At 35.8% G+C, this 18,622-nt stretch overlaps 2 protein-coding genes across 3 annotated transcripts; one reads left to right on the top strand and one right to left on the bottom strand.

The window, feature by feature from the left end:
• The first annotated feature begins 373 nt into the window (after window positions 1-373).
• ppp1cb (protein phosphatase 1, catalytic subunit, beta isozyme) lies at window positions 374-13,521 on the top strand. The gene is made up of 8 exons (NM_001004527.5): window positions 374-446; window positions 8,942-9,073; window positions 9,411-9,641; window positions 9,764-9,868; window positions 10,003-10,074; window positions 11,711-11,862; window positions 11,966-12,100; window positions 12,198-13,521. Exons 1-8 carry the CDS (start codon window positions 395-397, stop codon window positions 12,300-12,302), a joined length of 984 nt encoding a protein of 327 aa, NP_001004527.3. The 5' UTR covers window positions 374-394; the 3' UTR covers window positions 12,303-13,521.
• A 2,317-nt stretch (window positions 13,522-15,838) lies between these two features.
• LOC147833092 (uncharacterized) lies at window positions 15,839-18,545 on the bottom strand. 2 transcript variants are annotated; one of them, XM_087290587.1, is made up of 4 exons: window positions 18,438-18,545; window positions 16,953-17,070; window positions 16,606-16,875; window positions 15,839-16,023 (listed from the first exon to the last, which is right to left on the bottom strand). In XM_087290587.1, exons 2-4 carry the CDS (start codon window positions 17,058-17,060, stop codon window positions 15,859-15,861), a joined length of 543 nt encoding a protein of 180 aa, XP_087146713.1. In that variant the 5' UTR covers window positions 17,061-17,070; window positions 18,438-18,545; the 3' UTR covers window positions 15,839-15,858. The 2 variants fall into 2 exon arrangements, with proteins under 2 accessions (XP_087146713.1, XP_087146714.1); XM_087290588.1 differs by having other exon boundaries at window positions 15,839-16,020.
• Between the last annotated feature and the right edge of the window lie 77 nt (window positions 18,546-18,622).

Below are 18,622 nucleotides of genomic sequence, written 5' to 3'. Positions count from 1 at the left end.
ATCAGTGGAAACAAATACTAGTCTTTGTATTTTTAATGTGTTTAAGTTAAGGTATTAAAATTAAGTTTTTAACTTTGCATTACATAAACATTAATATTGATTTTATTAAAATATTGAAAAAAATAAATAAATGCCAAGAGTATACCTATTATGAAAAAAATCCATCTAGAAGAGAAACCAAATACACAAATAGCCAAACATTAAACAATAGGAAACACCATTAACAATTAAACTCCTATCAACAGGTCAAAAGTTTGCCTTCAAACGCGATTAAATATTTATGAAAAGGTCATTAATATTGACGTAACTGCTTGTAACCAAGTGAATGACGTCATTGCAAGCGCCACCTAGCGGCCGTTGCTTGAAGCGCTGCATGCAGAACTCGGCACTGAAGATGGCGGAGGGGGAATTAAACGTTGACAGTCTCATCTCTCGACTTCTTGAAGGTAAGCTGTTTGAAAATTTAGCCTTTCTAACGTTTACACGATAAACCCAGTGATTAGACACTAGTTGTGACTTGTTTTATCGCCGGTGAATTGGAAATTTTGCGTTTAAAAAGAGAGCAAAGCTTCGGGTCTCTGCGCCCTGTTTACAAACACGGCAGTGGCCCCGGGGTTTGGGCAGCTTTCATACCAGCGCTGGGAGGTTCAGATTAGATCTAATATCTACCAAAGCAGGGATGAGACGCGAGGGCCTGTGGTTTATACAGCAGATGTTTAAAGAAAGCGAGAAATGGGAGAAAGGGCAGGACGATGCGGTGCTCGCTGCGTCGTCGACTTTAGGCGAATGCAACCGACGTAAACCCGATTCTCCATTAGACTCTGCTTCTACTGGTTTCAAAATACAGGATTACCGTGTTATTCACCGTGTACGTTAAAACTCTTGATTTATGTGAAACAAATGGATTTTCTAAATCATCTTATTAATGTTCACGGTGTTTTGTGTGTAACAATACACTCAATCTTATCCGTAATTGTACAATGTAAGTAACGTTACAATTCACAGCGTTACATTATCGTTACTCTTCATATTTCCCTTTTAATATGTATTATTTGTCATAATTTTTCTTCCCTTCATAAATACATATTATCTTTATACCGTTGCATACCTTTAATGTCTCAATGCTTTCATTGGAAACGTTTGTTATAACTTTAGTAAAGCCATACAAAGAATGTAAGGTAACATTGAGTTGTATATGTTGTTGTTGTTTTTGTTGAGATATAGGTGCTGTTTTTTACTCAGACATTTAAAAAGACATATTTTAGAGCAGTGATCACAATACCGTGAAACTGTGATATTTTTATCCAAGGTTATCATACCGTCAGAATCTTATATCGGTCCATGCCTATTTATCACTGCATATTCACAAGGTTTCATTGCTATAAGGCCGCAGCTAAATTTGGTTGTCAGTTCAGATTTGATTGTTTAAATCTGTGCTGTTTACACAGTTCAGTCATTTATATGAGTGGCAACTACAGCAAGTGCTTTATTTCAAGGAAATGCAATTGATGGGTACATATACAGACATTCTACAGCTTGTAACAAAAAAAAATTAAATAATAACTAAATGTTAATGTTGTAATTGACACAGCAAACCTAAAAACCAATGTTTTAACTTAGAATAAACAAGCTTGTAGTGATAAACTGTATTTTTAATGTCAAAAGACACTTCGCAAGGATTGCTTGTAATTTGTATATGTGGCAAAACTTGAAGAGTGGCCTCTGTGAAGCAGCCTTCTAAAGAAATGTGTTTAAAGTCATCTTTAGTAGCTGTTAACAAAAATGTTGCTATGGTTACCACATTTACATTGTCTCTTGTTTTACTCACGATAGTTTGCAATTATTTGGGGGATTCCTCCTCTATTTAAATACAATTAACACTTTTAAAGCGTTATTTTGTGTACTTGGCCGTAGTAATGTTTCACTTCATTTCCCTAATGATTTAATTGCTTATTATTCCCCTTATTATAAGATTACACTGAATCCTCCTCTTAATGGCATTGAAAGCTGTATATTTCCTCCCGCGTGCTGTAAGGAATGTTACACTATATGTAGTTGTACTTTTAGGCCAATTCACAACTCTCAGACACAGATAACTAGGCATGGGCCAGTATAAGATTCTGATGGTTTGATAACCTTTCAAAAATATTGTGGTTTCTTGGTTTTGTGATAACTGCTCTGAAATATATGCTCTTTTTAAACCTCTGGGTAATAAACAAAAACTTTTTTCCCCTTTGAACACAATATCTTTCATTTTGAAGAGAAATGTTTAAAATATTTTGTAACAGTAAACATGTCCAAATAGTTCAAATGAATCCTTGTCTTTCTGTTATGAAATGAATCATTGTCTTTATTAGTTTTAAAAAAAGATTTTTTTATTTTATTTAAAACAACGTCTTTGGATATCTTTTCTGCTAGACATTCTGTTGTCCTAAAAACAAAAAAAGTACACATATCTTAGGAATGACATTGCAGAAAATTTGACAGTTTTGCACCTTGACTTTTCCAAACTGCGATATACCTTGAAAGTGGTGATTGTTTCATGTCTACTGACAGCTGGCAGTTTTATTGAATGGGTGAATTTTTTGATTCAGTGTTTATTAGATTTGCGAAAGGTTTGAGAAATTATATGCTGTTATCTGGTGATTGTTGGCATTTATTGGCATAGTAAAATACATGCCAAATAGAAATAGCCATTAGAATAACTATAGATAGTTACTTTTAATAAGTTAGAATTCAATAGAAATTTAATCTTAAGGCTCGTACACACCGGGACGCTTTTCGTTTGCGTTTATGGTCAGCATTTTTCAAGGTGTTTTTCCGGATTCAAACCCAAGCAATTTTGCAAAAGACCCAAGCAAAAGGATATGCAAAATTACTCCTTGACGTTAGATGACGCTACACAACTTTAAGCTTCTGACATTCGCATGTAACACTAAAGAAGAAGACAAAGTTGACATGCTTGTTGTTATGGATGGTTCAAGTAGCAGCTCCAGCTTTAGCGATGAGGAAATGATTATTGTTCACCAATGCAATAAGCAGCTCCACCTTCATATCGCCTCTAGGCATCTTCTTGACAGCTTTGCGCTTGAGAGCCTCCAAGTGCTGTTTACTGTAACTTCAGCAGCTCCGTGCACGTGAACAAAAGTGCCAACCTGATTGGTGGAGAAGGTTTTGATGCGGCTCGTCAAAACAAAAAAAAACCAGCATGAGGTATTTTTTTTAAATGACGCTTAAATGCTTGCCGTTTTGCTCGTTGGTGTGCACGATAACAGAGACGCCCTTTATTTAGTCACAAGGCATTAAATGTCGACAGATAGCACGAGCGAAAAACGTCTCTGTGTGCATGGGCCTTTAGTCATACTATGACATTATAAGAAAATTTTAAGTAGGCTACTTGTTCTCAGTTACACGGATTGAACATCCTAATCTCAAAAATAATTAATTCATATTTTCAGAGCCTCACATTGTGCCTAACATATAATCTTTATAATAATTGGACGATCCTTCTGAGATCTTGTCCATGGGTGGTTGGATCTGAAATAGTTCCTCCACTGTACACTGGATTATTGTTTTTTGGTATGTAAAGTGACTTTTACTATCAAGTCTTAACTGCTGAAAACATTTTCTATCTTGTGTATTATATCTGTGAAGGACATGTTTCTGTCTCGAGGGACTAGGATTATAATCTACCATGGATTATTTTTGTCTCTCTCAGTGACTTCTGTTGCTACACAAACTTCTGCTGTTCAGTTACTTTTGATAAAGGAAAGCACCCTGGATTATTGCACCACCCTGATAACCAATATGGCCTTGTGCCTGTCCATCTGTCCCTACACCCTCCTGCTGACCCTCACTCAGCATTGCCATCTGTGATACTGTATGACCCTGCTTCTCGGCTCCTCACACCTCGATTTTCTTGGTCTCACAAACACATCTCTGTATGTTTCTCCCATGTTCCATCTGTGTCTCCTGATCACACTTCTCTATCTGTGAAGATCAAGCGGCCTGCTGCTTTACCCATGGTGGTCTAATAGCTGCCTGTCAGGACTTGGATAATCTTGTGGACGTCTGTAAAATGATGCTTTGGGAAAGAGAATCAGTTTAGTTTGTCCTTTTCATTTGGTTCTTATGTGTTGGTATATATTGTGACCCAAACATGATGGAAAGGGAATCAGAGCGAGGAACTAGTTTTAAAATGCCTTACAAATAGTAGTCGATTGCAAGGCTGCACAGTGTGATATTTCAGCATTGACATCACAATGTGCATAATGCACACCAGCAGTAGCCCCTTCGCTGGAGGTGTCGAGTTTTTTGTTGGTCTGGCAACACAGTTCAGAACCCTTGCGATTTGTGGAGTCATTACAAAGATCAACCTTAATAGAGTGAAAGTAGAGCTGGGAGAGTAATCGAAGATGATTTTCATGCACTTTTTGTCAGTAAAGCCAGTTATAGTCGGTGTTGGGGGTAACGCGTTATAAGTAACATGTTACATAATAATACATGTTTTTTAAAGTAACAAGTCAAGTAATGCATTACTTAAATAAATAAATAAAAATAAAGTAAAATAAGTAATTTTATTTGATTTACTTTTTTTAAAAATTACTTTAGTCAGGTTGAATCACACACTCAGTGAGCGAGCATCTTTATCATCAGGTCTTTTTTTTCATAGCAAATGAGTCTGCATACTGTTCTGGTAACTGAGTAACTCAGCATGTGAATTTATTTCAAGTCAGAGGGGGTATCCTCTGACTTGAACTACTATGTTACTACTGATGACACAAACCGTTTCAAGACAACTCTATTCAATTTAATGAACTGGTTTGACTGGTTCACTTAGCAGATTTTGTAAAAACAAACGATTCATTCACAAATCGCCTCTCATCACTACAGACTGTTGGTAACAGAAATAATGGCTGGCCGGAGACTTACATTTTTGCAATGGATTCTTGTTATATTGAACTTATCGAAGAAAAGAAGTGGATTGTTGTTAAGTGTAGATGATGTGTAAGTAAAACATTTGACAACTGCAGGAAACACAACATCGAAAAACGAAACAAAAACAAAACTGGATGCAAAGCACTACACCCGCACCCCACATCCAGCTAAACAACAAAGGATTGAAGTCAGTTCACATTCTCCAGGCAAAACAATTAATTGGAATAAATAAAAGAAATTTTTTTTATTGCTTTCATTGTAGAGGAGATGCAGTCACTGTCTACTATAAGCAGCAAAGGTTTGTAATATAGTAAGTTTTTTTCTCTTTTGGGGAACGATTTACACATTTGTTAGGGCATGTGAAACAATTTATTCAGTGTATAAAGCTCAACAATTTATTTTGATTTGGGGATGTTTTTAATCATCTTACTGTTCATTTTGTGATTACATTTTTAAAATTTTAAAGGTTTAAAATCTGTTTTTACCTTAATATAAATAATTTCTTGTTAGTACTCTTAGGCTTTATTGCAATCTTTATCCCAATGCACAGTGAATTTACTTAACTAGTAACACAAAACATGCAAAAGTAGCAAACACATTACTTTACATCCTTTCATAAATCTGTATATACAGCATGTATAACTCTGGGCTCAAAAAGTTCTCAAAATATTGTTTTATTCTACTTTTTTTTAAGTTAAATGAAGGTGTAGGTTAGATAGGTGGTTGTTAAATGCAGAGCTTCTCTATAAAAAAGGTGAGAAAACACCTGCAAGTTCTGAAAGAGATCAAACCTCATCCAGGTAAGAAAAAGTAACTCAAAAGTAATACATTACTTTCTATAAGAAGTAACAAAGTAAAGCAATTAGTTAATTTTTGGGGTAGTAACTCAATATTGTAATGCACTACTTTCAAAAGTAACTTTCATCAACACTGGTTCTAGTAAACCCTCAGCATGTGTGTTCAGATGGAACTAATACTAATACGCTATGCAAAAATTAGATTTTAAATAAAAATTTGATTAAAACAGTTGATTTTGACATCCACAAAATCATTCTTTGATTATAACAGCTGTTTGTGTCACTTCTCAGTGCAATACAGTTCTGTGTAGTAAATTCTGCAACATATAAAAACATGGTTTTACTCCAGACTCACTACATAACTTTAGTTGAGTGTTTGAATTAAATCCCTCTTTTATTTGACTCCATTCTCATGTGTTAATTAGTCACACTGAATCAATGAAAGCAGTTAAATCTTCTGTTTATTCAGCAATCGCTATGGAGGTTTCCAGGGTTTCTTTGTGTTTATTTGGCTATTTAGAGTTTCTGCGAGAGACCATCCTCTGGCCTTTGAAGGTGATTTACTGCTAATCACACTGTGTCTCCCTGACAAGATGTGCATGGCAGTTGTAGCTTTACTCGGTTGTATTCATTGTTTCATTTTGATTATTCAAGCACTCATTCAAAGAATTTGGGCACAAGAAGTTAAAACATTTGTAGCTTTAACAGAGATTAATTGTTTTTAATAATTTAGATGATGAAGGCTAAACGGTATTCTTTTATATTTCATTATTCGATGTCTGTGCCTTAACCCTGTTAGACTTCCCAGAAAGCAATAATACTCTGTTTATTTATTGTGCTTACAATGTTTATAATTGTATTATAATGTATGCAGATAATATATACAAAATTAACCCAGTTGATCTGAAATTATTAATTCTTTCCAATTTAAGCCATTTGAACAAATTGTATTCGTATTGCACTACGTATCACAGAAAAACAAAATTATTCAATTTTAGTTTTCTTAATATTATGGAGTCATTTGCTACTCTTAAGTTGTTTCTGGCCAACTCATAATCTAGTTTAGACTGGTCTGGATGGTTACTTGTTGAACATACGCACACACACACACACATTCAGATTTTTCTTATGTTTAGTCATGCTGCAAAAACAGGGACATTTCATCAGCTACTAGACTTGCACACACACGGTTAAATCTGTACAAATGGTACCATGCAATCTCATAAAGTGCCCTCCACTGTACGCACACACACACACACACACACACACACACACACAGTAGTTGGGGTTATAGCATTCTTCAATTCTCCAACATTGCTGGTTTGTGTGGGATATTGTGAGGGTGGACGGACTGAAGACTAAAATGGTTAGCGCCATTATATAACCGTTTTCATGGCTGTAAGAAAAGAGTGCAAGTTTTCCATCTCAGTGACATATATACTGTCTTTCAGCTATTCAACTTTTCTCCCCCCACTCACAGCACATTCTCATTTTTTAATGTTGTTCTTGCTGACTCTGAGTGGATTATTTCTACAGGTTCTTGTTTGTAGTTTTTCTCCCTCAAAGTTTTTAGACAGAACTCTCAGAGAAATAGTTTACAGTCTCTACTATCAGCTTGGCGGGGCAGGAACATTCCAGCAGAATTCCAGACACTCTCAACATTCCCCCTCACATAAACAGCAGTGTGTAGGATATAACATAGAAATGTTGATTGGGTCTGTCACAATCACAGATATTTGTTCCTAATTAATTGTCAAACCAAACATTTCAATTGCTAATTTGATTGTGTTTTGTTTGTCGCATACAGTGTACAGTGTAAGTCTTATCAGGTATTTTAATGGTATTAGCCATGTATGATTAAAATGAATGCTGTGAAAAGCAATACTATTTGCATAGCTAATTACTTGTAATGTAACCATAATGTCATTGTAACCAGAATATAGTTTCCCTCTTCATATACTAACACAATCAGATGATTAATCTATAATTGTAATAAACTTAATGTTTATGTATTATAATACTCTACTCAAAAGTCTGTGGGCGTTTTTTTTTTTTTTTTTTTTTTTTTGCAAATTATTGTAGCTAGAAATGTCAAAGGAACAACCTTTTTATGAAAGAAATTTTGGTACTATGTAAAAGTATTTATTTTAAATTTGTATAAAATGAATGTATCCTTACAATTTTTAATGACGAGAAAGGTTTGTATGTACAGTTTGAATCAGTGAATCATAAATCTTTCCTGGTGTGTCACCATTAGACCTTGATTGGTTTAAGGCGTCGAGTGTCATTGTCAGCCTGACATCTTGCAAAGCAAGACTTTTGACTGTTGTTAAAGTCCACTTAGCAACTTGTTTTGGCTAGCTTATACAGGAAGAAGCCTGTCTGACAAACATCTGAAATTAATAGCCATGGTTTAAAATGTTTAAAATGCTTATCTGATATAGAGTGCATTAATTCCTCTATTAAGTCCACTATTTCTGTAGCACTGGTTTCCAAAAATATTTTTCCATAAAGATTTTAAAAATGTCCATCCAGCCGCAATGTGAATAGCACCATTAATAATTTTTACTTTTTTAGTGGTATTTTTTTACCACTAATAATTAACTTTGATTTTGGCAAAGTATATGAAAATTAGACAAATAGACACAGTATATTTTTTTTTACAGTTTTAATGTAGGACAAAACTGCAATCTTATGAAGCATTACAAATTTTTAATTAAAAACAACAGAGAAAAAGTTGATTGTGTGTATAAATATATACTTATAATAAGCTAAAGAAATGCAAATAAATGGGTTCAACAAAAGCATGTGGAGTTGATTTAACCTCAGAGCTCACATTGCCTGTCTTTAAAGGTTGATCAGATATTGTAAAAAATCTATTTCCCTATTTTCCTTCTCCACTGGCTCTCCTCAAAAACACGTATGCAGCCTCTTACAAACAGGTCTTTGTTTTCAGGTAGTAAAAGTCTAATCAGCCAGATGCTCGCAAACTCAGACTGTTCAGTTTGCCAGATTGAGAAAGTCTATTTTTGCGTGCAATATGCTACAGTGAAGGACAGTATGGTATGTGGGCCAATTCGGGAATTGAGTGATTAGAAAATCCCACGTTTGACCCAGTTATTGAGGCTGCAATAAAGTTGTCACACTTATGGAATAGAAATTGATGTTAACCAGATCTTAACTAATGCTGATGTCTGCTGTTCCAGTGCGAGGATGTCGTCCTGGGAAGATCGTTCAGATGACGGAAGCAGAAGTTCGAGGACTCTGCATTAAGTCTCGAGAGATCTTCCTCAGCCAGCCCATCCTGCTGGAGCTGGAGGCGCCACTTAAAATCTGTGGTAGGTTAGATTCTCTCCTTCTCCAGAGGAGAATCTCTGCCTTTTTAATTACATTCCTTTCTCTCTATCTCAAGGTTTTGGAAATCCGCGTAAGTAGAGCAGGTTATAAATATAAATGTAATGAGGATAGGTTTGAGGTCATTTCTCTTCTCTCTGTGGCACACCTGAGACCTCTCTCTCTCTGTTTGTGTCTTTGTGTGTGTGTGCGCGCGCCAGAGTCATTAACCTGAATCTTGGGTGTCGAGGTCTTTAGGCCTTAGGTCTTTTTTTTATATTATTATAATCTAACTAATCCATGTTGGTTTATTGATTTATGATGATTACTCTCTCTTTCTAGGTGACATCCATGGGCAGTACACAGATCTGTTGAGGTTGTTTGAATATGGTGGTTTTCCACCGGAGGCAAACTATCTCTTTCTGGGTGATTATGTGGACCGAGGAAAGCAGTCTTTGGAGACCATCTGCCTCCTGCTGGCCTATAAGATCAAATACCCAGAGAATTTCTTCCTCCTGAGGGGAAACCATGAGTGCGCCTCCATCAACCGTATCTATGGCTTCTATGATGAGTGTGAGCATCTGAGAGCATGCATATTTAAACATAACCCCCCTCTCTACCAACTGCAACTTTGTGTGGACAAGATTTCAGATAATGCATCGCGCTGTATTATTATGCCCATTTGTATGTTTCAGGCAAGCGCAGGTTCAACATCAAGCTCTGGAAGACATTCACAGACTGCTTTAACTGCCTCCCAATCGCTGCCATCATAGATGAGAAGATTTTCTGTTGCCATGGAGGTGAGAACAAGTGAATGAACGACGGATAGTTTTATTGAAGTGATTCGTGGCCTGATAAAATGGAGCAACTGGGTCAAAAAAATACTATTGCATTCTCTTTTTCTGACTTTTATGTCTCTCTCGTGTCCATCAAGGTCTTTCTCCTGATCTGCAGTCAATGGAACAGATACGTCGAATTATGCGACCAACTGATGTCCCAGATACAGGTGTGTGTGTATGCGACAAATTTCTTGTTTCAGACGAGTAAAATATGATGATCTTGATTCCATTTAAAGTCGTAATGTCGTGACAATTAATGAAGTTTTGTTAATTTAGTAAGCTTTAAATGGATTCTGAACATTTTGTTGCTCATATTTACATTTCCTAGAAATAATATCTATCATCTTTTACAATTGTAATTACCAAAGTTGTAATTGTGCAAAGTTGTTTTAGTATTATATAATATTATATTTGTGTTGCTATTTCAAGTAGCTTTTTAATATTTTCATTTTTTGTGCATTGGCTTTTTCGCCATTGAATATGGTCATTTAGATTTAATTACATTTTATATAAGTAAAATTTTTATCTTCATCTAGCTTTTTTTTTTTTTTTTGCTTCATCTTAACCTTCATTCATTCATTTTCCTTTCGGCTTAGTCCCTTTAATAACCCGGGGTCGCCACAACGTAATGTTTTGTATATTCACTTAAATTTAACGTTGGTCATTGAAAACATGTTGTTACATTTAATAATGATTGACCACTTAAGGATGATTTATATGTGACGCGTTTGCTTGAGTGAGCATTTTTGAGACTGGCACCGCATTTCTTTTTAGTTGAATATGAATCACTTTAAAGAGATTTTATCTAAAACAGGTAAGACTGTACAGACATCAACCCGATGACCAACAATTTGGCTAGAAATTGCAACAGCCATGGGAAAAGGAAGAGAGTTTTTGTAATAAAGTTCAGAAAAACTTGAGGGATAAGTTTCTTAAAACCAAAAAGTGAGACCATGTCAAAAATGGAGACCCAGGTGGTTTTATACACAATTACAGAATATGCTTTTCCACCATTCATAGGTGTTACACTGATTTATATATTACAATTTTGAATTTAAAACAATTTAATAGTTAGAAAACTAAAATGAAGTAACATATTATTTGTTTTTATAACTGGAAAGAATATTTGAAACGGTTTACAATATACTGATGCCCTGTTTTTCAAGGCTTTATTTGTGATATTGGTCAGGATCGTTGGACCTTTTTAACATACAACTGTAGAGGACATAAACTAGCCAGACAGTAATGTGTGAATTGTTGATCAGGCTAAATCTAAATTTATTTTTTAGTAACTGTACTTTTTAAAATAAAAAAATATATTTGTAGAGCAACCCCTGTTCTGTTATAATTAATATTTTAATAAACTATAATACGTGGAATTGTCTAAGATATGAACAAAAGCAAGTGATGCATCAAAGTTTGATTGATTAATTGATTTATTTTTTATTAATTAATCTTGAATGCTTATAATAATTTATAAAAAATAATTAGTTTAAAAATCTTGAATGACATTATTGATATGACGTATTTCCGGAAACTATTTACTTGATTTTACGGTGGGTACCTCTTGACCAACCCCTTTCATTTAAAAAAATATTTAATCGGCAAACGCATCAAGTATAAAAGCCTCATCCATTTCGTGAGGTGCGTGCACAGTCAACAAAGGTCTACTACGTGGCGCCAGACAAAAGTATAAATCAGCCATTATATAAGCAATCAACTAAATGAACTTAAGATATTATAATAAAATATCACAGACACTTGTTCTCTAGTGATTTCATGCTGAGTCTCTTACTCTTGCAGGGTTGCTGTGTGATTTGCTGTGGTCAGACCCCGATAAGGACGTTCAGGGATGGGGAGAGAATGATCGTGGTGTTTCATTCACGTTTGGTGCTGATGTAGTCAGCAAATTCCTGAACCGCCACGACCTGGACTTAATCTGTAGGGCACATCAGGTAACAGTTCATTTCAACCCATCTCATCCATTATTGTGTTTCATGAGTTGGACGTGCAGATGTTGTGTTGTAGTTTGTGTAGTGATCGTGTGCTGTTTTGCAGGTGGTTGAGGATGGTTATGAATTCTTTGCGAAGCGGCAGTTGGTCACTCTGTTTTCAGCGCCAAACTACTGCGGGGAGTTTGACAATGCCGGTGGAATGATGAGTGTGGATGAGTCACTCATGTGCTCTTTTCAGGTGTGGCATTATTCACGTGCACGCACACACACACACACACACACAAGCATGCATTGTGCTTTCCAAATACACTCAAACACTCCCTGTTCTCTTTCAGATCCTGAAGCCATCAGAAAAGAAGGCAAAGTATCAGTACAGCGGGGTGAATTCAGGGCGACCTGTGACCCCGCCCCGTACTGCCCAAGCCCCCAAGAAGAGGTGAGCGGCTCGCCAGCCGGAACCACACTCTCCATCCCCCATCCCCACCTTCAGCAAAGTACCCCTGTATGGGGCAGCTTGTCCTTCCCAATTCCCCCTCTGAAGTCTGTCTACTCGCCCTGCCAAACCTCTTTCTCCTTTCTTAAAATTTGTGTACAGAAATTTTGCTGTGACCAGTGGAATTCTCTTTTCTTTTGCTCTGCTTGTTTGTTTATTGGTATTTTAATAACATAAATAATAATAATAAATACTGCTTTTGGTAAGCAGCTCCTGACTTGCTCTACAAAGATCCCAGAGCAAAACACACACTCGTTCTTTTACGCAAAGATCTCGGTAGTGTGCTGATATATAAGCATTTTGTTGAACTTTACTTCAGTACTCTTTGATTATTGAACATTAATGTCGATTCATGAAGAAAGAGTGATGATTGTAAGTATTAATGGTTGATGTGTATTTCGCTACACGATGAAGTTTCAAGACCAGAGGCTTTCACGAACACACACACACCTAACGCTGTCAGGGTCACAGGTCAGCAGACACTTCACACAGACGCAAATCTATTGTCGATAAAATAGGTCAGTGTGGACAAAGCTAGAAAAAGGGATTTTAAATTGGATACCGTGACATGCGCGCGCGCACACACACACATTTGCACAGCTGCATTTACAAACGGCATTGCATGTTCTGTTTTCTTAAAAACCTCTGGGACTTACAGCAAAACTCTATAGACCTCTGTTTAACGTGCTGTTTTTATGTCTGACGATAGTAATAATTCAGGAGAAAAGTGTCACGGCATAACACTTTGCATGACCCATGTACATGTCTGTAATAACCTGTCTGAAATGACGTAATCCACCAGCCATTTTCTCATTGGATAACTAAACCAAGTGGAAAATAACCTCCAAGTTGAAGAGTCACACTTGTTTGAAGTTCCCCAACATTATTTCGAAGGTTAAAAGTGATTTAATTTGATTTGTTTAACAACTAAAAGAGTAGCACATGTGACTAAACAACAATGCCTTTGTGTGAGGGTTGCTCTTCCTCATGTGGATATTCATCTGTCATAACACACTCTTTTTTTAATGTTTTTATTTGTGTGTGTTGCTGTTTACTTCTCCTTAATTTATTTCCAAACGTTGGGAAAAGCTATCAAAGTGTTCTAAAAGCAGTTCATGAGTTTTGTATAAGTGGGCTTCAAAATTAATAAATGGAAGAAAACTCTCTTTGCCGCCTCTGACTTTGTTTCCCTTAGCAACCGTATAAATACCAGGCTAATTAAAGTGGCGGAGACCATAGTTCTGGACGCTATTCAACCGACTTTTTCCTAGTGTTTCATTAAAATAAGCAGCACTGTAAGTCTCCAGTGCTGGAAAATGTGGACGAGGACAATCTGTGGCCTGTTGTCATGGCTACTGCGGCCCAGCAGGGTCAGGCTCCATTTCAATGCAGACAAAAGCAGACAATGTGCTGAGATTATTTTCAGTTGATTCAAGTACCATCTGAAATTTCACATCGGATTTGTTTAATGACCTGAATAAATGTATTTAATCGATCACAAAATAATCCTGCCACATTTAATGTTTCCATGAAGTAATCTGGGCTTTGGGTTTTAGAGGACTGACTTGTGCTCTTCAGGTAGGATGTTACTGGAACATTGCAGTTGACCATTCAGATATTTAAATTTATTTTAAGGAAGCAAACAGACTCTATCATGGTAGAGTTACTGTGAAATACATTTTCTTTTTTTTTTATATAGACCTATAATGACAGATACCTTAAGGTGTGCTTGCATTTAATGTTGCTCTTAAAAATGTGTGGAATCCAGTATTTTAAAGGGCAGCCATTATGTAAAAAATACTTTTATAAGAGGTTTAAACAGTTGTGTAGCAACAGTGTCAATATAGCCAGCCTCTAATGGAAAAAATATATATATTACATAATCTTTTTATAATCATACTTGATAAACACAGAAACACTTTGATATTCTCTCATTTGTTACAATCTCTTCCTCATTAGCAACAGCCCTAAGTGAGAAGAAGCCATCTGCCATTAGAGTTTTCACCTGCTAAAGATAATGTCAACAACTAAGAGGATTCAAAATACACAAATCAAAACTGTAGTTACTTTGTAACTCCATCCTTTGTATAAAGAGCACAATCTCATTTGAATTAAAAGTCCCAATGAACCAGTGCTGCCATTGTTATTTTGTTTCTTATTGTGACGCAGTTCCTAGAGAAACAGAATGTGGAACAGTGGCCATGGCTTGTTTTTTTTTCTACTGCAAGTTGAATGGTTCTGGTAAAGTAGGCATTTCATTCAGAAAGCTTGAGAAAGAAGTTTTAGTAGAGTTATTGCAACCTAACAAACTCCTGCTCACTATTTCTGTTTGTTGTCAAAATTGACAGTTGGACCAGCATGGTTAACTGTGTTAGCCATGCCCAATACTTCAAAATCACGTCATCTGATAATTTAACTGAAAACAAACAGGAAGTGCATTTTTAGATTTCAGTTAAAGATTAGTGACATCTGAGACTTATTTTACATCTTATAAAAAGAGGCATAATAGGACTCCTTTAAATAAGCAATGAGGAAGGAAACATTTTACACAGTTTTGAAAGCAGGATTAGCACCACTTTTGTTTTTGCAATGCAAAGCATGCGGTGAGAAGTGATGCAGTGTTATGATTTAAGACTAGATGCTTTCCAACCAATAGCATGCCTTTATTTTTTACTTTATAGTATAGCAATCATTAAAATTGTATCCGATATAAATATTGAATCTCAGCATTATGAAATCATTGATTTAAAGTAATCATTTAGAATTGGCTTGTTGCCATTATTCCCATACTTGTTGCCAAGGGTGGATTTAGTGATTTTGGGGCCCTAATCAATTCCAGTCAAGGGGCCCAAAAGTTCTAAAATGCACCTTTTGTATTTTATTTTTTATTATTATTATTTTGCTGTTTATTTTTTCTTATATTATTCATTCTTCTTTTTTATAATTTTTATATTAACACAAAATAATAACATGTAAAGCATATTGTAAAACATGTGAAACCACTTGTTTTCTTAATGAATTCACAACTAAAAATAATAAATGAACTATTTCATTTTTAAAACTAAATCTTTACTGATGACTGACTGCTGGACTGGTCCATGGTTGAAGGTGGAGGACAAATTTGCGCAGATAACATGTTGAAATTAAATATTTTAGACCCTCACCTTACAAAATATAATAGAAAACAATGTTATATATAATTCATAGGTATCATATATGTCTAGATATTTACTTGGAGGGCCTTAGTTTTCAGGGCCCCAAGCGGCCGCTTACCTTACTTATTGATTAAATCCACCCCTGTTTATTGCCTGGACAGAGATTATGTGTTCAGCTTCCTGTATAAAATTCAAATTCCATCTCATCAATCAAATGGGAGCCAATTCTTAAAGAAGACCTCTTATGTAAAAATCACTTTCATAAGGGGTTTAAACACAGTTGTGTGGCAGCATTGTGTGAATATCATCAGCCTTTGATAGTTAAAAATGTAATTTAGTTTTTTATAATCACATTTGATAAAACAGTCTACAGAAACAGTTTGATTTAAATTCTTCCTTTGTAGATGTAATCAGAGGGAGAAAGCTCCGCCCATTAATGACGATCTGTCTCTCATTAGCATAGAGAGCCCTGAGTGAGAAGCAGCCATCCGCCATTAGATTTGACGGTACCTGCTGAAGAGAATGTCATCAGCTACGAGGCATTATGCATGTGGTAACACAAATGAACACTGTATTCTCCATATTTGCCGCCTTCTGAGCAACTTCTTTTGACATTTTCAGTTTTTCACAATATAACATTAGTTCACTTTGAAATCTGTTGCCATGGGGATGCATAGATCTGAAGTTTGTAGCAGTTTGTAGCTTTGCCCCTGTTTGAAAAGAGGTCTGCGACACAATCTAATTTGAATTTAAAGCGACAGTCACCAAAATTGTTCAAACTATAAAAAGGGTTGGTTCAAACACTTATAAAAAATATTTCTTCAGTATTTTGAGATTAAACTTCCCATGCAGACTCAGAAACATCAGTAAATAACAGGACATCTTGTAAAAAGGGGCATAATACTTTAGATCTTCTTGGATTTTTGTTTTGCTTAAGTTCAATTGGGTTTGAATTTAATTCTTCAATAATGTTTGACCAGAAGGCTATCTTAGCTAAATTGGAACTGAATTTAATAACATCCTATCCTCATCTTTCAAGCAGAAACAAAGAATTCTTAGTGAGGCTGTAGTAAAATATGCTTTTCCTCAAACAACCTCAGTTCCTCCATCAGCGTGGGGCGTCTTTTCCACCGCTTTAGCCCCCCCAATAGCCGTTAGCCAGGCCCAGGCTGTGTTTGCTGCCCTCCAGAGTGGCCCTTCAAAGAGGCAGGCACAGAAAAAGAGGCAGGGCAGGACCACGTGCAGTTCCACCAGGAGCCAGACGAGCAGCAGGAGGAGGACGGCTGTCAGCAGCTGCAGTGCCACTTTGCCTGCACACTTCTCTCTCAGCCAACAGCATAACTGCCTGCTGATTCTGACCCCGTTCTGTAAGGTGAAGGAGAGTGCTCAGTGCCAGGCACACATACAGTTGCAGCTCCTAATATATGTGTTGTTTTTATTACCTCGTGGTCTGGAGTTGACGGTTGATGTCTGTTAGATGTCTCCTTGTCAGCTCCTTGTGAAACTCTCCTCTTAGCACAACAGGTTCTTTTGTGAAGTCTCTTCTCCATGCTGAGGTTTCTTGTGTAGGGCATTTTATTCATAAGTATTGTGCTAAAATCCTACTTTTTTATAACTTTTATTTCTATGTAGTTATTTTTTTTACAATACAATAACAATAATTTAACAGAAAAACATGCTAACATATATCAATACATATATACACAAATCAATATGCACAAACAGTTGAAGTCAGAATTATTAGCCCCCCTTTGATTTTTTTTTTCTTTTTTTAAATATTTCTCAAATGATGTTTAACAGAGCAAGGACATTTTCACAGAATGTCTGATAATATTTTTTTCTTCTGAAGAAAGTCTTATTTGTTTTATTTCGGCTAGAATAGAAGCAGTTTTTAATTTTTTAAAACCATTTTAAGGACAAAATTATTGGCCCCTTTAAGCAAATTTTTCGGTAGTCTACAGAACAAACTATTATGTTTAGAAATGTGTTGAAAAAATTATTTTTGTTAAACAGAAATTGGGGAAAAAAATAAACGGTGGGGCTAATAAATCAGAGGGGCCAATAATTCTGATATATATATATATCAGAATTATTGGCCCCTCCGATTTATTAGCCCCACCGTTTATATATATATATATATATATATATATATATATATATATATATATATTCATTCATTTTCTTGTCGGCTTAGTCCCTTTATTTATCCGGGGTCGCCACAGCAGAATAAACCTTATCCAGCTAACTTATCCAGCAAGTTTTTACGCAGCGGATGCCCTTCCAGCCGCAACCCATCTCTGGGAAACATCCACACACACACTCATACACTACGGACAATTTAGCCTACCCAATTCACCTGTATCGCATGTCTTTAGACTGTGGGGGGAACCGGAGCACCCGGAGGAAACCCACATGAAGGCAGGGAGAACATGCAAACTCCACACAGAAACGCCAACTGAGCCGAGGTTCGAACCAGCGACCCAGCGAACTTCTTGCTGTGAGGCGACAGCACTACCTACTGCGCCACTGCCTCGCCCCATATATATATATATATATATATATATATAAAGGAATAGTTTATCCAACAATAACAGTTTACTTAATATTTACCCTCAAGTGGTCCCAAACCATTACAAGTTTCTTTATTCTATTAACCACAAGAGAATTGTTTTCGCGACAGCTCATTTAAATTTAGATGCATTATTTTTTAATGCTGTAGACGTTGGTGGCCATATTCTAATCAAGGAGCATAGAATCAGGTCATTGTAGGCTCTTTGCTCTAATATTAATTGATTTAAATGTTTAATTAATTGTTTTGTTTTTAAAAAAGTAATTTAAAAATGTTTGTGTTTACTGGACACTATATAAAAATGTTCACTGGGTTAAATGTTCACTGGGTTAAAATGTTAAATGGGTTGTAAGCATACCTGATTTTGAATGAAACAATCTTCACCTCTGAGCAGTGGACACTTCCTAGCTCGACCTCCTGGGAAAGAAACTGTTATTCATTTTAAATAAAAACAGTTTTCTGAATTGCTTGATATATTTTTAATATTTTACAAATTACATTATATTTATTGTATTACAAAAATGCATTATATTTATGAAAAAC

Source organism: Danio rerio, chromosome 17 (genome assembly GCF_052040795.2).
Source record: "Danio rerio strain M-AB ecotype USA chromosome 17, GRCz13ab, whole genome shotgun sequence".
NCBI lineage: Eukaryota > Metazoa > Chordata > Actinopteri > Cypriniformes > Danionidae > Danio > Danio rerio.
This window is presented reverse-complemented; position numbering and strand designations above follow the sequence as displayed.

Coding starts and splice junctions, on each gene's coding strand:
- ppp1cb (NM_001004527.5), top strand. CDS start 395: ATGGCGGAGGGGGAATTAAACGTTGACAGTCTCATCTCTCGACTTCTT. Junction 9,642..9,763: donor CTATGGCTTCTATGATGAGT/GTGAGCATCTGA, acceptor TGTATGTTTCAG/GCAAGCGCAGGTTCAACATC. Junction 10,075..11,710: donor AACTGATGTCCCAGATACAG/GTGTGTGTGTAT, acceptor TTACTCTTGCAG/GGTTGCTGTGTGATTTGCTG.
- LOC147833092 (XM_087290587.1), bottom strand. CDS start 17,060: ATGGAGAAGAGACTTCACAAAAGAACCTGTTGTGCTAAGAGGAGAGTT. Junction 16,876..16,952: donor CGTCAACTCCAGACCACGAG/GTAATAAAAACA, acceptor TTCACCTTACAG/AACGGGGTCAGAATCAGCAG. Junction 16,024..16,605: donor ACGCTGATGGAGGAACTGAG/GTTGTTTGAGGA, acceptor CATTCTCTTCAG/CAGGTACCGTCAAATCTAAT.